This window comes from Echiichthys vipera (assembly GCF_963691815.1).
Source record: "Echiichthys vipera genome assembly, chromosome: 16".
In the NCBI taxonomy this organism is placed as follows: Eukaryota; Metazoa; Chordata; class Actinopteri; order Perciformes; family Trachinidae; genus Echiichthys; species Echiichthys vipera.
The window spans coordinates 15,915,292-15,935,960 of NC_139841.1; the positions used below are offsets into that span (position 1 = coordinate 15,915,292).

The window sequence follows — 20,669 nt, forward strand, 5'->3', positions numbered from 1 at the left end:
CCAGTGACACTTATCAAATGAGGTTAAAAAGTTACGAAGCTGAAAAATGTTTGTTTTTTTTGCATATGAATTGGATCTTAACAGAAACATAAATTCCATGATCTTTTATAACATTTTACCACATCTTCAGTAGTCTAAACCTTAAGCAATGCTTCTTTTCTCTGGAGCCACTTTTCTTCTCTCTCCTTTTCCCTGTTTTTATATAAATCCTCTATTAGTCTCATCTTGAATATAAAATGCATCTTATTATCATAGTAATAGACTATAGGAGAGCATTTTCAGTCCTGGTGAGAGACTCTCCTTCGACCCAGGGTTGAGCTGTGCTCATTTACATTTTGATTTTACACTGACGTGAGTTGAAGTTGCATTTGAACAGAGCCGAGACGGACAGAGTGAAGTGGCTCTGACCGTAAAGTAATCTCTTCAATGCAGATGGTTCTTTGAAAAGCCACTAGACGGCAGTACGTACACTCCTTGAAAGACTCCTTTCATCATTTTTCAGTGGGGCGTTCAGTGGTCTTGAATCTAAGGCCCTACTTGTATTTAAGTCTGGCCAAATGCTAAAATAAAACACATTTGCTTAAGGGCCACAAAAGAGCTTATCCTCCACCAGATCTCATGTAACTCTAGCTTTAAATGGCTGCTATAGGTCAAATAGTCATTTGAAGTTATGCAACATGCAATTTGAACATCAATCCACTCTCTATTCAAAGCGATGAACCATTAGCAGCTGTGATGTATGTAAAGTGTGATTGTGCTCTCGCTTCCATTTTGTCTTTTTCAACATTTCCATGCGTTGCTCTTTGTGTCCTCACAGCCACCCATCATGAACTCCAGCATGTCAGTGAGGAGCTTCTCTATGGGCCGTCAGCCCTCCTTTTCCAGTCGTTCACTGATGGACATGGGCCGCGCTCGTTCCCGTGCTTCGGTGTCTTTCGCTGCAGCCAGCCCGCTGAGTCGTTCGGCCTCTATCAGCCAGGATCTCAACGGACCAATCAGCCTGCAACTTAATGGCATCCATGGCAACAGCACCAACGATAAGGAGGCCATGCAGAGTCTCAACAACCGTCTGGCCAGCTACCTGGACAAGGTCTGATACATAAAACAGTACCAGCACTGTTAGGCTGTTGGTCAGCAGCCAAATGGGTGACGGATGTATCTCAGTTTGTCACCATGCAGATGAGAAAATGATACTGTTAGTAGCCAGCTGAAACACTTTGATCATTAGACTGTGCCATTCTCTTTGTCTTCCTCCAGGTGCGTTCACTTGAGCGCTCCAACGCAGACCTGGAGACAAAGATCAAGCAGCTGATGCTCGACCGCATTCCCAAAGGTCATGACCTTGATTCCATGATGGCCCAAGCTCATGCTGTTGAGCAAGAGGTGGGCGGAAAGGGACGTGCAGCCAGACCAGACATATATACATTATATTACTGCAAGTTTTGTATCAATAAAGTTCAAGGTCATGACGACTTTGGTTCTTTTACATTGACAAAACACTCTTGCAAATGTGGACATGTGCACGTCTTTTAGCAGAAGCTGCATCCAAAGATTCATCGGGCAGGATTCGACCTACACTTGATCTTTGAGTGGAGTTAATCATTACTTTTGCCTATTTGGACCAAGCAGAAAAAGTTACAGTTTAATGAAGATGGAATGTGCTTCCTCATTAGACAAAAAAAAAAAAATCTAATTTGAATATGTCTTTTATTACACTGGTATTCTACTTTTACTGCCAGTATACCAAATACAATATAAACATGTGAACATAATACATAAAGAATGAAATTCACATTACGTCTGTGTGACTCAAATGAAGGATGTTAATGTCATACCATTGTTTCTCCACGTTAATATTTGTCAGGTGAGGAAGAGGACCTTGGAAAATGCTCGTCTCATGTTAGAGATTGATAATGCTAAACTGGCTGCGGATGACTTCAGAATCAAGTGAGTGATTTGTGATAACAGTATGAAGATGAAAACCTGAAACTAGTTTTGGCTGTCTGTCTTCTTTTATATGCCTTATTGAGCCATTTTAGAGTTTAATTGACTAATGATTAGGTTTTTAGTACATCTTCTTGTAGCGGCCCCCGCACATTTGTAATAACTGTGCGGCATGGTAGCATTACATTAATATTATATTATATTATCATCGTCATAATTAGTATTATTATAATCATCACTATTAAAAATAATGATTATCATTATTAAGATTTTTTGGAAAACATGATATCGGTTTAATTTAAAAAAAAAATTCTGCTTCAGCCATCACTTTCCTATTTTTTCCTATCATGTCTATTCCTGTGTTCCAGAGTGCATAGAAATTGTTATTTTTAAATATGTTTTATGCAAAGGGATGTCATGAGATGGAGAGAACAAGTTCAATTTAACTAAATGTTTCTTTTCAATCTGCAGTCATATCAGAGCCTTAAAGTTTAGATATACAGTAACTTCACAAGGAATTTTAGATTGCAATTAAAAAGAAAGCAAATAAACATTTGTTGTGCCTTTCTCTCTATTTATCTGGACTTTAGGTGGGAGACCGAGCTGGTGATGTGTCAGTCTGTGGAGCGAGACTGCGTTGCTCTGAAAAAGGCCAAGACCGACCACGAGCAGATCATCGCCTCCCTGAGGGGAGATCTGGACAGCCTGAAAGAAGAACTTTACTTCCTCAAGAAAAACCATGAGGAGGTAAGTCTGTTCTGTCCTGGTATGCCGGTCTTTTAACACACCGTTTATCACGTTTACCTCTCCATTACTTGACATTTACCTCATCTCATTTTCATTTTGGCCCGCTCTCTTATTCTCTAAACTGTCCTCACAAACAACAAGTTGTTTTATATCAGCCTGACCCAGTTTGGTGACTCAAGAGGTCTTATTTAGAGTCTAAGTGGACAGAAAAAAAAACGTGTAGGGAGGAGGGGGAGAGAGGGAGAGGGGTGGTCCTCTGGTTACTTCAGACAAAAGGAGCAGGTAGATCCAGTTTCTCAAACCTGCTCTTTCTGCCCAGTCAGCTGATCTGAGGCATCCAAGCTACTGTCCTCTGGGGGGGACTAAGATAAACTTACCCCCTGTCTCACCGAGAGAAGGACTGATATCCTACTTACTGAAACAAGATGTGAAAAAACTGCACAGCTCCATGACCTACTGCAGATACTGATACTGTTTTTGACTAAATGAGACTGAATCGTTTTGGCCCTTGTGAATCCTGGAATTTATCATGCACATGTATCTTACATTTGCTTAATTGTCTCTTTAGACCACGTGTGAAGGTTTTGATCCTGTCCAGTGTGAAGAAAGTGAAAGATGCCTCTTTGCCGTCTCACATCTATGTCGGTCCTTTATGTTGGAAATATAGACTTTTTCCCTGCTATAAGAGAAAAGCAGCATCTCTGGGGTTTATCTGAATTATATGACTTTATCTAACTGGATTAAATCACACCTGTCACGCTTCCCCTTCTTAAACAAAGATACAATCGCTGCCCATAAAATAAAGTATATAATTAAACATTATTGTCCAACAGATGCTCAAATATTATATATACCAAGAGCATTAAAACCAGATAACATCACATTACAACAAATGTGACATGACACAATGTCACAAAGAAACAAGAGTGAAAGAGATCCAGCGGACATGAATAGGGTTTAGTGTGTGTGTGTCTGTGCGTCAGTGTGTGTGTGTGTGTGTGTGTGTGTGTGTGTGTGTGTGTGTGTGTGTGTGTGTGTGTGTGTGTGTGTGTGTGTGTGTGTTTGTGTGTGTGTGTGTGTGTGAGAGAGAGAGAGAGAGTGAGTTGAAAAGCCAGAGGTAAGGCGAGCTCTGTCCCATCAACTATTGATGGAGAACATCTAAATTATGAAGATGCCCTCACAGCCTCTCTGCCACCCAGTGGTTTAGTTTCACAAAACTATTCCTGGTTCCATATGTTGTCTGTGCATTCACACATATGTTACAGCTTCAAGTTTATTTAGTGATGACTCAATGCAACCGCATCACATCTCAATTGCATCTCTTTGGGATTGTTTTGCATTTATTTTTACATATTTTCTGCTTCATGTGGTCGTTTATGTGTCTTTTCATAGTCATTTTGGGTTGTTAGTAATTGTTATGTATGTTTTTGTACCAATTTTCAGTCATTAAGCATCTCTTTGGTTTTGTTGCATCTCTGCAGTCATTTTGTTTAATTTCTAGATGTTTTGTGTATGTTTGTCATCATTAAAGATCTCATTGTGATTATTGTGTGTATTTTTTAGAAACATTAAGTCAGGGCCCCTACACTATGGGCCCCTGGGCCTGTGCCCGTTCAGTAATCCGTCCATGCCTCTCCTCCTACAGGAATTGGAACAGATGAAGTCTCGTATTGCCAGAGATGAGGTGAATGTGGAGGTTGACTCGGCAAGCGGGCCGGAGCTGGGCACCATTCTGTCTGACCTGCGTTCCCAGTATGAGGGGATCGTCAAGAAGAACAAGGACCAAGCAGATCACTGGTATCGCAAGAAGGTGAGGGGAGAAAGTGCCATTTCTTTCTCATGACAAGAGAATTGAAATAGGACTGCAACTTTTTTGTTAATAGTTCAATTGTTTAGTGTATCTATGTGTCCAAACTAAGGGAACATGTACAACACCCAAAGATATTCAAGAAAAGCAGTAAATCCTCACATTTAAGAATCTTAAATATGAAAATATATAATAATATTTCATAGTTTTTTTGTTTTCAACTATATTATTCGCAAGTTATCAAAATGGTGTTTGTTTTCCCTGTTGATTGACTGTAGTCAATTAATCATCAAATTTTAGATTTTAGATTTATTTTGTCAGAAATATTTTGTCAGTTACACCTGGTAGTCTAATCCAACTCTATCAAAGTTTATTAAAAGGAAACACAATTGTTTAATTATTATTTAGTATAATACATGCGATTCATGCTCGTGTGTATTATGTGTTTACTTTGTGTCGCGTCCAGCTGGAGACGGTGCAGAACGAGGTGAAGGAAAGTAACGAGGCTCTGAGAGGAGCTCAGAGCGAACTGGTCGAGAGGCAGCGCTTCCTGCAGACCCTTGAGGTGGAGCTGGAGAGTCTGCACAAACAGGTGAGCTGCTACACCTGAAGAGGGAGGCAACAAGTGGAGCAAATGACTCCATGAACACACACATGAGACATAAAAGGAGAATTTTCATTCTACATGAAATTTGGTGAAAGACAAATGCTAAGGCCTGACATGGTTCTAGATTTGGAGCTGTGCAAACAAAACGTAATGCCCATGAGGCAGTGCAAACACCACAACCGTGATTTTAAAATATAGTAAGGAGTGTCACCTTTTCACAAAGCCAAGATGAGTTACGGCATTGTGTTGAAGACAGAGTTTAGAAGGGATTTGTCAAGCAAAGAAAATCCTTGCAGAAGTTCAAAATCAGTCTCAGTTTAGACATCAGCGTCTGAGAAAAACCTAATGTTTTTCACTCCAGTAATCCTGTGTTGACAGTAAACATGTTCTCCCACGCTATATGTCATCTGAGGATCTAGCGGATACAGTTGCTAAATTGTATGGGGGTGAGTTTCGGTGGTGAGATGGGTAATCCTGTCTCAGCAGAATGTTTGTTTTGGAGGCCAAGGCCTTGTCAACGTGCAGGTATTTGTTGATGATGGGTTTGGGAAGTAATTTCAGAATCAGGAGACACTGAGTTTTGATTCATACTGGCAAACACCCCCCTGAGGAGCTTGAAAAGCCAGAACTTTTAGCCAACATTAAGCACCTGCACACTGGGAGAATGGGTGAACATGATCATTTTGGGACATTTCCCAGGTCACCAGTCATTTAACTTATAAACTGATATGATGATGGGGAATATAACAAGGACACAATGGTAATATTAGACCCAGGTATGAGGATAAGGCAGGTCGCCTCTCTTAATATTTTCCCTGTCTTTCCTCAGATTGCAGCGCTGGAAGGTAACCTGGGTGAGACGGGTCACAAATACACCTCTGAGATGGAGCGGCTGCAGGCCACCCTGAGCCAGCTCGAGGACGACCTCTCTCAGCTCAGGCTGGACATGCAGCGCACCAAGACCGACTACGAGCAGCTCCTCCGCATCAAGCAGAACCTGGAGATGGAGATCGCCACCTACAGGCGCCTGCTGGAGGGAGAGGAAACGTGAGTTTTCAAGTAGTAGTTGGACAGTATTTCTAGGACCCAGGTAGCTAGAATGTAGTTACCCTAACCCTAACCTAAACCCTGCCTTTTGACTTAACCCTAACCCTTGAATGGTAGCAAGCAGCCAACTGTTGACGCTTGCACAATATGCCTGTTTTGTTCAGTAGCTAGGGTCGTATAGGTCAGAAACTGCAGCTTCCTCTGTTGCAGAAACAGGAGTTTTCACCACTAGTCTTATGAGTGGCTGAGAGACAAACTTAGATTAGAAAATCAATACCACTCTCACAGCAGCCTATTAGCTAAATCCAAAGGAAACAGACCCCCTGTAAAACCACAGCTTCTCATCTCACTATAATAAGTTAATTAATGAAATTCAGAGGTGCTAGTAGGCACATTTTTTACCTCTTATTTTTGGACAGAGTCTGTTTCCCCCTGTTTCCAGTCTTTATGCTAAGCTAAGCTAACCAACTGCTGGCTCCAGCTTCTCATTAATTGAAGCTACAGACATGAGCGCGGTATTGATCTTCTCATCTAAGTCTCTGCAGTGAATAAGCACATTTCTTGAACTATTCCTTTAAATGTGTTCATCTTGTAATCAAGTCAATTCAAAGCTTTCCTAAAGTTTCCTTTATACTCCTCAGCATCAAGGAAGTTCCTCCTCCACCAAAAAGTGAGTACCTGGCTCGTGGTTTTTAACTCATAAAAAAAGCAAAGTCACAACTTGTAGGGCCTAGGAATGACTTCCAAGCACAGCGTTATGTAGAAGCCTACACCAAAGTTTGAAGTCATCGATTCATTTGCAATGCAACTTATCTCACCCTGACGGATACATCAGGGAGGTAGCCTAAAGAGTGACTAAAGCTGTAATGATGAAGGAGATAAGTTGAGCAAACGTTTCGCACATATTTGTCATGTAATTTGAAAGTGTTGAAGTGACAGGCACACACAAACATATATTCATTCATACAGCCAAGTGGCCTACGGACTAATGATTGTTTTATGAACCTCAAAACAATACAAAGACGGCTAACAGCTAAGCTCCTATAGCAACGAATATGGGCGTGAAAACATTTATCCCAATGTTGTAACTGTGTGTTGTGTTTTAATCCGACTGACTCATGCTGCCGGATTAACAACCTGTGAGGTGTTTTGGAAATGTTCCACATTAGCGGACTAAAGACAACACAGAATCAAAAGGCTATTATAGGCTATTAGATATTATGCTCATTTTCAGGTTCATACTTGTGTTTTGGGTTTCTACTAGAACATGTTTACATGCTTTAATGTTGAAACACATTATTTTTCTCATACTGTCTGTCTGAATATATCCCGGGGAATGACTGTAACAGCACTGTAGCAGCATTTCCTACCTGTTACAACCAGACCGAAGTTCAGACGGCTCGTTTAAAGACACCATTCCTGAATACGGACTATGTGCATTTTTCTGTGAATTAAGCATTTTTATACTTGGCAACAGATGTGGAAATCACATTTTACAAAGAGTCCTTCATGAGACTTGAGATTTTATTAGTTAAAGCCGTTTTTAGGACCCGTAAGTGAGAATTGCATGTAGTCTAATCTTATTTAGTACAGTTCAGACACATAGGAGTTCTGTGTGCAACACAGACGGGGCAGTGGGGGTCATACTCAGGCACATGATTCTACACAGATTACAGGGGATATTTTCTTCATATGATCTCATCTTTTCACTTTTTATCTCTTTTTTTTGTCATTTAATCTCACATCACCAAACGTTTCTCTTCCATCTCATCTTGTATCATCACTTTACCTCACAGCTTACTTTCTCACCTGTGTAAATCTCATGTGATCCCATTTAAACTGATCTAATATTTTACTTGTGTCATTTCAACTCATTGTATCTGATCTCAACATAATCTCTAAAATAATTTCCTCTCTTTTCTCTCTTCTTCCATCTCATCCCTTCTCATCTCATTCAATCTTTTCTCATCTCCGTCTGTACAGAAGAGCCTGATGTTCGCACCAGGAAAATTGTGAAGGTGGTGACTCAGACAATGATCAATGGTAAAGTGGTGGATGAATCCAGCGAGGTTGAGCAGATCGAGGAGACCAAGAAATAAAAAGAGGAAAGGAGGGAAAAGAAAGTAGCAGAAAATGACACACCTGAGAGAGGGGCGAAACAAACAAGAAGTGAAAGGGAGAAGAGTGTCCGACGAGCGGTGGATTCATTTATTCTTGCAACAGAGAAAATATTGTTTTGAATAGGGAATTCTTGGCGACATTGCTCGATTATGAATGTTTTGAGTTTTCAGAGAATGTTTTCCCACAGTTTACTTATTAGTGAAACTTTGATCAATTGATTGTTCCTGGAGAAAATGGCACAAACGCCATGTCCAGTACTGCTGTAGCTATACATACTTATACCACTTTAGACTAGAGAGGTGTCTGTGTGTCTGTGTGAAAGCAACTAACCATCTTCATACTGTTTTACTAATACAATGCTGTGTACTTAATGGAGATATTTATTACTTAGTGTAGAAAAAAGTTTACTTTAGTCAATGTAATGCATACCTTTAGTCCTTTTACAAGAATATTGTTAAATTGTCTTTGCTGTTTTGTGTTTGTACTCTGTCTCAATAAAGTTTCTTTAATCCGTGTCCTGTTTACATATTATCTATTCCCATGTCACTCAGAATAAACACTAAACACTGAAATCAGTGTTTTTTTAAGACAGTGGACAGTACTAGGCAATTTTGTGTTGCTGTGCTGCTGCAACCTGCTATTAATTAAGTTGCATACAATTTTGACTTTACCTCATGCAAATGCTGTTTAGCAAGATCAAGAGTGCTCACTCATGAAAGCAACTCTGAAAAGTTGCACTCTTTGTTTAAACTAAATGTTTATAATGTTTACAATCCTTACCATCTTAGCTTAGAGTGTTATCCATTTGCTAAATAGCAATACAATACAATAAAATACAAAGTTCATCTGAGAATTGAACAAATTGAAATGTCAACCGGATCATGGGGTTAGAGGAAAAGTCAATCTTCATCCTCTGGGGAGAATGAATATCGGCACAAAATGTCGTGGCAATCCAAAAGTTGTTGAGACCAAAGTGTAACTAATGGACCGATACTGCCATCCTTTTCAGTGAGGCTAGAAATCACAGGAATAACATCCTTACCCAAATTCTTAAAACAACAATACAGTTAAAAACTTAAGCTTTTCAAAAAGTGCCTCAGATGAGATTAAAAAAAACACACATATATTACACATAACAAACAACTTTGTTTTGTTGCCTGATTGTCACATAACCTGGTGGTCAGTGTATCATTAATTGGGATGTCCTGAAATAAATATGAATCTTGTAAACTTTCAATGATAAAAGTTTGAAAATTAAAACTAAAAAAAGGACTGTGGTATTTGTTTTTTGTTTTTTTAAAACTATCCATTAGATTATTTTGGGAGTAAGAGTAGCTGCAGTGATTTAAACATGAGGAAGAAAAATACGCTGGAGCTTAAAAGGCAAAACACATTGCTGGTTAGTACTGTTGATCCTCCTCACACTCTCCTCCTTCTCATTGGATTAGGAGTGAAATAATGTCTCTCTCAGCCTTTCATCAAAGACAAATCTTGTAATACTGAGGTAATTACAGCGGAATTATACTACGATGATTTGTAAAATAAAAAACATACAGTGGCATGCGATGTGTGTGTTGGGTCATGCTGTTAAATTTGTGTCTCTGCTTTAAATATAAAATGAATGATACAGAATGACTTGGAATCTTCCTGTTTGTTTTTTCGTACAGTTCATTTTTTATTCTGCTCCACTTAAGAGACTCAATATATCCGATAATTATTCTTACCTGAGCACACACTTTGTCATGACATAAAAACCCCACGGTGACTTCGATCAACCCTATACTTTAGGGTCATGACCTCTTGGACCGGGTCACCGAGCACCAATAGTCCTGATGGACAAAAGTCAAAAGGAAGGAAACCAAAATGAATTATAATGACAGGAGGAATGTCTCAATTTAGAGTTGAAAATATAAGTAAGATTTAATGTGTAATGGCCTGCTTGCAGGACTTCACTGGGTGTGAGGCCAAATCCACATTAATTACAATTATTTGAATAGCTTTTAGATGTTTCTCAACTCTGCCAACAAGCCTGTGAATGTTCTTATTTGTCCAGGTCATTGTTATCCCCAAAGCAATTTCAGTCAAAAGCAACTGGACTTGGTCATTTGTCTAGGAAGACATTTCACCTCTCATCCAAGAGGCTTCATCAGTTCATGTATGTCCCAGCCTGGTCAGTTGCGTACATGAACTGATGAAGCCTCTGCCAACATTTTCAGGTTTTGTCTTAAAATTCATCAGCTGTGTTTTTAAAGCTCCACAATACAACGTGAAACTGACATTTTAGAATTCATTACATTTAGAGAGCTTTAAAAACTGTTTAGAAAATTGTGCCTTATAGTCTGGATGTAGGGACTTAATAAATATGATTTATTACTTCAATGCCTTGAACATCTGTTACCTTTTAACCAACTGATGTGTAATGCAAATGTGTCTATTTTATAAAATGAGAATGCCCTTTGCACCCCCTTTAAAGAAGCAATTTCCCTCGGGTGGAAATCATTTATGTAATGATGGCAAAAGTCCTACCATTGAGAGTGAACCTATGACATATAATATATCCAAGGAATAACAGCATTTAGGACCTTTTGAATTACGTTGTCGATTACATTTTATGTTACCATACAACTCGTCCCTGAATCAAAGGAAACTGCACTGGGAACAGTGAATTATCTGACTCAATATACAATTACCTTCTCTTGTTTGTAATAGAAATAAGTTTTGTAGGCTGAGACGGAATACAAGATCATGTAACATGTTGATACAGCAATAAGAAAGAAGAATAGTTTGTTACAACATATATTATTGGTGTAAACTGTATAAAAGGACTGAGAGATAGAGATTTCTTTAATATGCTGCTGCTGTGTTTAGTTTTGTTTTTCTGTGCTTCTCCTGTAGAGCAGATTCATGGAGCCTGATCCACAAGCAGAAGCTTGTTCATGTTTTCTTGTATCTTTTAAATGACGTCAGGTAGAGTACATGGGCAGCTACATTCTGTCTTTCCTCACAGAGAGAGAATGACGACAGAGGTGAGTAAGAGACAGACAGCTCATTGGATTAGGCGGTCTGGTGATGTTTCAAAAACAAGCACACCTCCAAAGTTCAGATGTTGCGTTCAGACAGTGTTTAGAAGATCCCAACACAAAGTTTTAAATCAAACTGTAATCACGTAATCTAGCCATATTTTCCTTTCTGCTTTTGTTTTTTTTTCCACTATTGCCGACGTGAGCAAGAACAGAGCGGCATTTGAAATGTACTGCTCCCCTCAGTCAGATCAATTTCGACCCCTCCCTGAGCCCACAATCACAAACACAATAGCACCAATTATCTTTCAGTGTCCTACACCCTCTGTCCATTCACCCTGTTTATTCTGATGGATAGCGCCTATGAACCTGTGCACAAACAGCACTGAAATATGCCTCTTTCCCAAGCAGAGTACTGGCACCTCACACCAACGGGATAAATAAATGTAAAATAGAAACTGAGCGCGGAAAATCAAGTAGGGCCTCATTGATTATTGTAAGGTTATCAGCTGTCACTGAATTAAATCTGGTTTATTAAATAAGTAATGACTATGAATATGACTATTAATAACCATGCCTATGACTGTTATACTACCTTAAGTCCAGTAGGTCTTCAAGTTCGGTGTTCAGTGTGATTTGACTGCCCTCATGTGGGCAGATCTTATTGTAACAACTCATATACATTTCATCTAGTATAAGTATATTGCAAACATTCACAGTGTAAAATGTTATATAAGGTAGAGTGTCTTAATTATAGTAAATGTAAAAAACTTTCTCCCTCAGGGACTTAAAATGGGAATAATGTGATGATGTCATATGAGAGCAAAGCCACTAAGCTTCGAAAGGCTGCTGTAGAGAAGACCATTAAAAGACCATAACCCCTACTGTAACTCTGGCATCCTCCAGACGTGGGGTATTTGAGTTGGAGCCTCACCAGACTCAAGCAGACAAATCCACTTATATTCTTACCTCAAGCTCGCAGCCTATTTACGTGAACACAGTCTGGGCTCTTACAGGGGACTGCAGTGAGACTAAATTTAAATCCTTTCTCTCTCTCTCTCTCTCTCTCTCTCTCTCTCTCTCTCTAACTCTAAGTGTTTCTTCTCCATCCAAAGTGAAATCCAAGAATAAGACAAAAACGTCAGCTCCAGGATGGAGGAAATCATTTTTACAGATGTACAACATGACAGATGTATAAAACATTGTTTGAGCGTAGGTGTTTTTAATTGCACATCAGTGATTCTCTCATTTCCAGTAAGGTCAAACAGTTGATCCCATCAGAGCTAAGCTAGTTTGCAGGCAGAATGACTCTACAGTAGCTTTTTTACCCGTTATCTAATGTCATCACTCACAGAGATCAGCAATCACTGACACATACATGTTTTACAACTCCAGATAAAACTCAGCAGAACCCAGTAAGTTATTTTAAACTCAAAAAGCCTTTTAGCAATTTTGACTATGGTGCAGTATATAAAAGAAGAGTAAATTTAAGTCAAGCTTGTCTACTGTGGTGTTTAAAAATAAGAAAACACCACAGAACATAATTTGAAGTTTTTTTTATAGTTCTAGAAAAAAGAAATCCAATCAAAATTCAATCAAAATAAACAAATGAATAAAATATGAAAGTAAACAAACAGGGTAAATAAATTAATAAACAAGTTAAGTAAAACAGAAATATATATCTATGTAATAGTGGATCAACCAATAAATGTCTGAATTTATTTTTAATATCATTTTATAAACCAAATAATAAGTGAGGTTGATCAATGTAAATATTGTTCTTCTATAATGGTGTCTATGTGGGGTTAACAGCCTTCAGTCATCCCAGGTGGGATTTCACACCTAAAAAAAGTTCATAAATGCTGCAGAGAATGAATGAATTTAATATGTTTCACTGCATTTTTGGGAGGAAATTCATCGCATAAGTTAATTTAAGTCACAACAAAGTTTGAGTTCAAGTCCAGTTAAATATTGCTTCATTATTATGTAGTTGGAAAAATAGGCAAAATTTCCAATTCCCACCCTTGTGTCATATTTGGCTTTTGAGTTTTGTGTCCAAGTGGTCGACACTGTTTTGAGTGACTGTCCTCCATGAAGTAAGCCAGGACACCAGGTGTATTGTATTGGTTTACAGTAATGCTTGACCGTTATTGGCTTTAGCACATTGCTTTCCAGCTTGTTGCGTAACATCAACAGGATTACACACCTGCTACAGAAACAAACCTTCTCCATCTGTCGTTCTGCCTCACTCAGTCGATCACTGTCAGCCATCTTGCTTTTCTCATTACTTCCTCGATTTGACGTATTTAGGGATGTAACATTTCAAGAACATTTGAGCATCAAAGATTATACAGCCAGTCGTGTTTGTAGAGGGCCCCCGATTCACTTGTTGACCCGAAGATCACACGGCCTAACAGGTGAGTTAGTAAAATAGGACTAAGTTCTCTGAACATCAGACCACCACAGCTTATTACTGCTCAGTGAGTAAAGTGTTGTGTTTGGCTGCATTCTCTTGAGCTCAGGAGGGATCACAACCGCTTACACGGCCAAAGTGCAAGAATGTTTTCAAGCCTCAACTGCTGACAAATAATTGTGTGCTTTTAAGCTTCAAACAGCTATGCTTCATTTAAAGGATTTATATGCAGTCACACATGGTTTGAAAGTGAAATATAACTTTTTTTAGAGCACAAAAAGGACAACCTTCCAGTTGAATTGTTTAGAAAAATATCTTTTATTTCATCTTTCAAGTTCACTTAACATACCACAGCAGCAGTAACATTTTCCTTGGACAAACAATAGATGAGCAGGAGTAAATCGATTCTTGTAAATAAAATAAAAAAACAACAGAATGGATCTGCTCTGGATCTGGATTGGAGATATGCACATTTTTTACTGTCTTCACCTAATGTTTTTCCTCCTGATTTTTTTTTTCATCTCTTCATTCTCATTATCACTCTGACATACAGGTCTTCCATCACATACACACTTTCATTCTCCCTCTTTTTGCTATCAAGCTTCCACTCCCTGTCTTTCTCAGTTTCACACTCCCCTGCTCTCTTCTCTCTTTCTCTTTAGCAGGCTCCAGACTGCAGGACAGGCTGAAACTCTCCGGCCATGCAGATGTCATCCTGTTTCTGACGGACAATGCGCTGAATGGCGGGAGGCAGGCCTCGGGGGTTCCTGGAGAAGATAATGGCGTAGCCGTCCTCACAGCTGCCATCTTCCTTCAGGGTGCGGCAGGCGTAAGTGATGGCGTAGTTGTCATAGTCGGTGTCGATCACCCAGTAGTTGTCACCTGGTTGGATAGAAAGGTAGAGGTTAGTGAGTGTGCAGAGGAATGAGGAGATATAAGATGTGAGGAGGGGTATGAGTGCACAACTGACCTCCACTGGACAGGTAGCTAGCCAGTCCCTGGTAGTTCATGAACATCTTGCCGGGGTTGGCAGGGTCGGGGACAGAGTACTGGGCAGCCATGTCAGCACACACAACCCAGAAGCTGCAACATTATGATACAAACACACATAGTATCAAAGTGAACGATGCACAAGAAATCAAGTCTTTGGCTAATATTGTCCTTTTCTTGAATTTACAGGAACTGTTTAAACTCTAAAAGAATCCACTCACTTCATGTCCAGCGGAATGTCTTAAGTTTGTTTATAAAAGTGCATTTAAGCCCAAATTCCTGTTTAAAAATCCTCTACAGCCCTCATTTATTTCTAATCCTCCATAATCCAGAGAAAACACAGTTTGTAGCTCATGCTGCTCAGAATGTGCTTCTAGAAAACTACACCTGTTCCTAACTGCTGACCCTGGAAACTGAATATCTCAGATCCTAGATCCCAGATCCTTATCGAGTGAAGGTCTTTGTGTCCAAACTGACCCTTTAGTTCAGTTTTGCTTTTTGATAATGTAACTATCTGTACATAATGAGTGAAATAGATCAGGGTAAAAAGTCTCTAATCCCTGTGACTCCAAAAAGTAATTTGATGGCGTGACTTACCCAAACAGAGTGACGCGTCCTTTGGAGGAGGCGGTCATGGAGCCATCATCATCAATGGTGTACTCGGCGGAGATGTTGTCCTGCAGGAACAGGCCCTCTGGATCTTTCTTCTGCAGCGCATACCACTTTCCTGCATACTGCGATGAAAAGAAAGGAGGAGGAAATGTCAGAATTATTCAACTTACTTATTCAACATGCATGCTGTTTGTGTTTTAATTCACTCACCCTCTTGGGGTCAAAGTCCTGTTTGACCGTGAAGCTGTCAACGACACAGGAGGCAGACAGACATTGCTCTACGCAGGACAGCAGGACCAGCAGCAGGGCGAGCTTAGAGGATCCCATTCTGTAATGAACATACATCTCAGTTTGTCAGGACCAGAATGAGAATATTTATACACAAAACTGTATCTCAGGACACAATAGTCCACCATCCCTGACCATTTTTGTATACCTAAATACAATAAATGCAATATAATGTTCCATGTTGGCATGAGATAAAGAAAATAGTAGCACTGTGTTACAGCCTATTACATGCTGTAAAAAAATGTTAAAATGTCTATACCACAAATTTACACCACGCTACACCACATTACACAGTCCAGTGATTATTAAGTCTCTAATATGAACAGTCATAGATGTGCACCTTCAGAAAACACAATTTCAGATAGCTTTTTCTGACTGCTACTGATTTAATTTGAAGAAAAAATCCACAAGCTAGTAAGTAGAAGGTAAAATAAGTAAAAATGTCATGTCTTACCTGTTTTGAGTCAAAGAAGAGACAGTGATTACGAGTCCTGTGTTGTGTGAGGCAGCCTTTATATACACACACCACAGACACGCTTATGGCTGATTTTCACTGCTTGGAACTAAATAAGGTGCTTAAATCTAGAGGTAATCCAGTTGGGTAAATACTTACGGTAATCTGGATTCTACGTTGAAACCTGCCCAAGATTTACCATAAAAACAAATAGACTGTTGTGTAACTGATTGGAAGCACAATAAAAAAAATCATGCATATGCAGATGCAACTACAAGTACATATTTGAATGCAAACATGGAGCATTGCAGAGCATAAATTAAGTGTTAGAGTTTACTTAACTGCTAAATTATTAAGTATCAATAATTGAAATAAATTGCTCCAAAACTGACGCTTTATTTAATTCAAAGAAAGTTATTATGGGGTAGCAGCAGACACTTTTGAGCTTTGTTATTGGCTTATTAAGAAAAAGTCTGAAAAATAGTTTTGTAAATGCAAATTTTCTGCATCACATACTTACTGCCACAATACCAATATTCACTACATGTGACAAATGTATTTTCATCTTTTGATTTTGCAGGTTATAGTGCTTTTTTTCTGCAGAAAACAAAACATATATAAGGTTGCTGTCTGTTATGACAAAGATGTTTTCAAGAGAGAATTTCTAATGAAAGCCACTCGGTTCAAAGTTTATGGCAAAGTGCCACAATGCACAAATCTGCTTGTGAAACTAATCTTACATAACTTCCAAGCCTGCATAGGATCAACAAGAAAACAAGATAATACACTGAAATATTCAAATATAAAACAATCACAACACTTTAATGGGAATATTTGGGTCTAAAAGGACCAAATATTCCCATTAAATGTTCTCTGAAGGAGCTTTAAATTGAGACAAAAGTAAAAGGCCTTGCCCACATGAAAGCGTTTTGTATTTTTTTCGAAAAATAAATAATAATATGAATATCATTATTAATAACTCTGTAAATGATTATATATTTTCGTTCTTCCATGTATACCAAGACATATACTGTTACTGCATAGGGTTTAAGCATTTGGTAAATTCAGCACAGTGTAAGACTAAGAACATTATCTCACACACCACTTAAGGGACTAAATACAATTGTACTTGGTTATTTTGTCTTCTTGTGGTTGAGCAATCAGTGTGTAATCCTCTCAGAAGTAGCCTGTAGGTGTGTCCTAACTTTCCATAGAATGCGATGATCCCTCTATAAAAACATCAACACTGTTAATACAGTTAGAAAAGGGCCAATGTACTCTGTACTACTGTATGTTTGAGAGGGCTTTTACCACACAGAGATCAGAACCTATATTAGATGTAATGACAAAAGGAGAAGTGGGAATCAATATAACTACAACATTTCAGGCATAAATGCGGTTATGCACTTCAAACCCACATGCACTATCTGTGTTTTGTTTTTTTATTTCCATCCAGGAACCGATTATGAATGAGGAACCACTCATCTTAAGTCCTGATTTATTTGTCTGCACAGTCTGTTTACACTGGCGTTATCCTAAGAGTCGTGAGATTTTGTAGAAGTTCAGGGACACAAAGGCTGTGTGCTATCGCTCTCTCTCTCTCTCTCTCTCTCTCTCTCTCTCTCTCTCTCTCTCGCTCTCTCTCGCTCTCTCTCTCTCTCTCTCTCTCTCTCTCTCTCTCTCTCTCTCTCTCTCTCTCTCTCTCTCTCTCTCTCTCTCTCTCTCTCTCTCTCTCTCTCTCTCTCTCTCTCTCTCTCTCTCTCTCTCTCTCTCTCTCTCTCTCACTGCTGTGAACAAATGAACACTCATTTACTGGATCAACCCCAGTCACATGAGATTACTGCCGGCATAACACTGATTATCATTCAATAACATCCAAAGTATTTTTCATGTTTAGCTTCTATTATGCATCGTTCTTTGCCTAATTCAAGTTTTTCTAATCTATTGCTTTTATACACAAAATAAAATAATAAGTAGCTGATAGTAAACAGTCTCCACAGTGAGGATACAGACAAGCCAATCAAGGTAGATGATCTATTTTTTCCACTGACTGTGCTGCTCAGTACTTTAATCCTACTTGTGTGGACTGAAATGGATCATCGACTAAAATAGACTTACTATAGACCTTTTATATCTTTCATTCCTAAATGAAATAATGTATTTATTAAACTATGACAGTTTATATGGGAGCATGCCATTCTGACCTCCATTCTTGAGGTAATTTACTTCTACTTATCCAGTAAAACAAAACAAAAAAGGCATTGATGTGACGTTGTACGGAGGGAGATACCTCCATCAGGCTGACGTATACCTCTGAGGACAAGTGAGGTCCAGTGGCTACCTGTCTCTCAAGATGCTGCTCCCCTAATTATTCATAAACTTTAACCTCCAATAAAAGAAAAAGAAAAAAATTCATCCACCTCAGTGTTGTCATGGAGATATGACCTGAACATACGGACTAGAATGATTTTTGTACCAGGCCTTAAATAGGTTCAATTATGCTGTGAAAACAGCGTGTTTAACATGGGGGTCAATGAGAAACTGCTCTATTATGAAACCTGTCCCTAGTGGCAACTGGGCAAACTGCAATTTTTGGCACTTCCTTATTGGATCAACCAGGAAATAGCTGTGGTGGGGCTTTGTCTGACCACAATATGGAAAGATGGTGAAGTATCACTCTTGAATTTCATTCTGAAATCTCACAAAATTACTTTATGTCAGAAGACACTGGTGTGTAACCACTGGAGTAAGAGAGAGGAGGGATCGCAAACAGGGAGTCTGTTGTGATGTGAAGCTTTGTGATATGTGAAAGATTTTAAATAAAAACAGAACTGTGCCAAGAAAGTGAGTAGGTGCACTTCCCACAGATTTCATCGACTAATGGACAGGCTGAAGCTGTGGCTAGCAGAGCTGCAAATGGATCCTCAAACTCCAGATATACTGCACCTTGCACACCATCAGGTGTGCAGTATAACCAGGAGGACTACTGCCTGCCTAAGATGGGAAGAAATCTTACAACAGCACATTTTCCTGAAGAAAAATGCAGTCCCCAAGGTGGAGAGCTGCAGAGAGAGCGGAGGTTGGCTAATGCTATTAGCTAAAGTTACAGTGTTGACCTGCATCAGTAGCTACACGCCAAAAGACAACAGAAACTACAATACATCTACAATCTATCTGTAATGTAGTCAGACACCAAGAATAGCAACCTGAGCCTGTCAGTGGCAAAAAGACAGTACTGTGTGATTTCAGTGTAGGTGGCCAGGCTCCAGCGCTCACTCAATACTAATACTGGAATTTATATAAAGGCTGGTGCCATTAGTCATTTGCAGAGAAATAGGGTCAAGGTTGAAATACAGAAATTCAGCTGTAATAGGAAAAATAATCAACCATGATGCCCCCTGTTCCTGTCTAGCCAATGACCTTTCCTCGTTTACTATCAGCTATAATAGAGACATAACATACCCCCCAGCATTTATAAACTAACAGGAGAGTATGGGGAATGTCAGTCAACCCTGTCTCTATTATGTATTCCCTCTCTTCAGGACCAGCGCTGTGTGAGGCCTTTAATGTGTTCAGCTGCTAAAATAGGGGTCTGCTTCCATCTTGTGGTTAATGTAAGCATTACAACATTGTTTTATTATGAGTTTACTGTAAGTATAGAATAGTAGTGAAGTACAACACTAAATCCAAGTTAGCTAATGAAAGATTTGGTGTATCTAGTCATATGTTCACATCATTAAAAAACATGCACATGCATGAAACAGCTATTAGTCACTGTAATTGTTTACTTTGTCCATCTATTATGGATGTAGCAAGTAAAATGTAGCAAACTATGTATGTCTATATACTATGTATAATTAAGCAGAAATAAGCCTCACTTCATAACTTCAATATATATTTAACCTAAAATAATTCATATCCCTCTATAACTCTGACTAGGAAAGAAAATGTTTCCACCAAAATTCACCAAAATCATTAGTTATGACCTGAAACACGTGATAGTAGGGAAGTAGGGCATCGTTTGTGCATTATAGGGAGGGGATACATATTGGAGCTGACCAAAGTTTTGCAGTTTGAAATCATCCATAACCCCCAATAACCTTTGCTACGAAAGAATAATCTTTTCCATATTCATCAAGGATATTAGTTATGATCTAATGTATATATAAAATAAAGCACTTGAATGCAGTCTGAAATAATTTGTATCCCACTATAACTATTGCTAGGAAATACGAAGCTTCCCCATATTCACCAGTGATATTAGTTAATATCTGAAGTAAATATGCAACATAAAACACTTGATGGTAGGTCATGATTTGTTTATCATAGTGAGGGGATACATTTTGTGCCAGGCAGAAAATGCCTTCTGAATTTATTTGTATCCCCTTGTAACTTTTCCTACGAAAGAGGTAACTTCTCCTTGTTCACCAAGGTTATTGTATATACTTCAGAGCTGCCGTCACATGGATCGGTGCAGTGCTCAGTTTTCGTTTACACAGGAGGAGGACGCATCAGGTACTGATCAACTTATATCACTATGCCCTCTCTCCCTCCCCCATACTCTCACTCACAGACTCTAGACCTGCCGTAATCTCTTATAGTGGAAGCAGATTATCTAT

General features: G+C 39.0%; 2 protein-coding genes across 2 annotated transcripts; one reads left to right on the plus strand and one right to left on the minus strand.

The window, feature by feature from the left end:
* Positions 1 to 826: 826 nt before the first annotated feature.
* LOC310958366 (keratin, type I cytoskeletal 18) lies at positions 827 to 8,251 on the plus strand (the record flags this gene model as incomplete). Its single annotated transcript, XM_083929272.1, has 9 exons — positions 827 to 1,090; positions 1,258 to 1,383; positions 1,865 to 1,947; positions 2,535 to 2,691; positions 4,337 to 4,501; positions 4,965 to 5,090; positions 5,935 to 6,152; positions 6,794 to 6,822; positions 8,136 to 8,251. 9 exons carry the CDS (start codon positions 827 to 829, stop codon positions 8,249 to 8,251), a joined length of 1,284 nt encoding a protein of 427 aa, XP_083785398.1.
* Positions 8,252 to 14,364: 6,113 nt separating this feature from the next.
* On the minus strand, positions 14,365 to 15,635 carry rbp4l (retinol binding protein 4, like; the record flags this gene model as incomplete). The annotated part of the gene is made up of 4 exons (XM_083929945.1): positions 14,365 to 14,588; positions 14,677 to 14,789; positions 15,294 to 15,430; positions 15,519 to 15,635. The coding sequence occupies 4 exons, from the start codon at positions 15,633 to 15,635 to the stop codon at positions 14,365 to 14,367; spliced, it is 591 nt and encodes a 196-aa protein (XP_083786071.1).
* Positions 15,636 to 20,669: the final 5,034 nt, after the last annotated feature.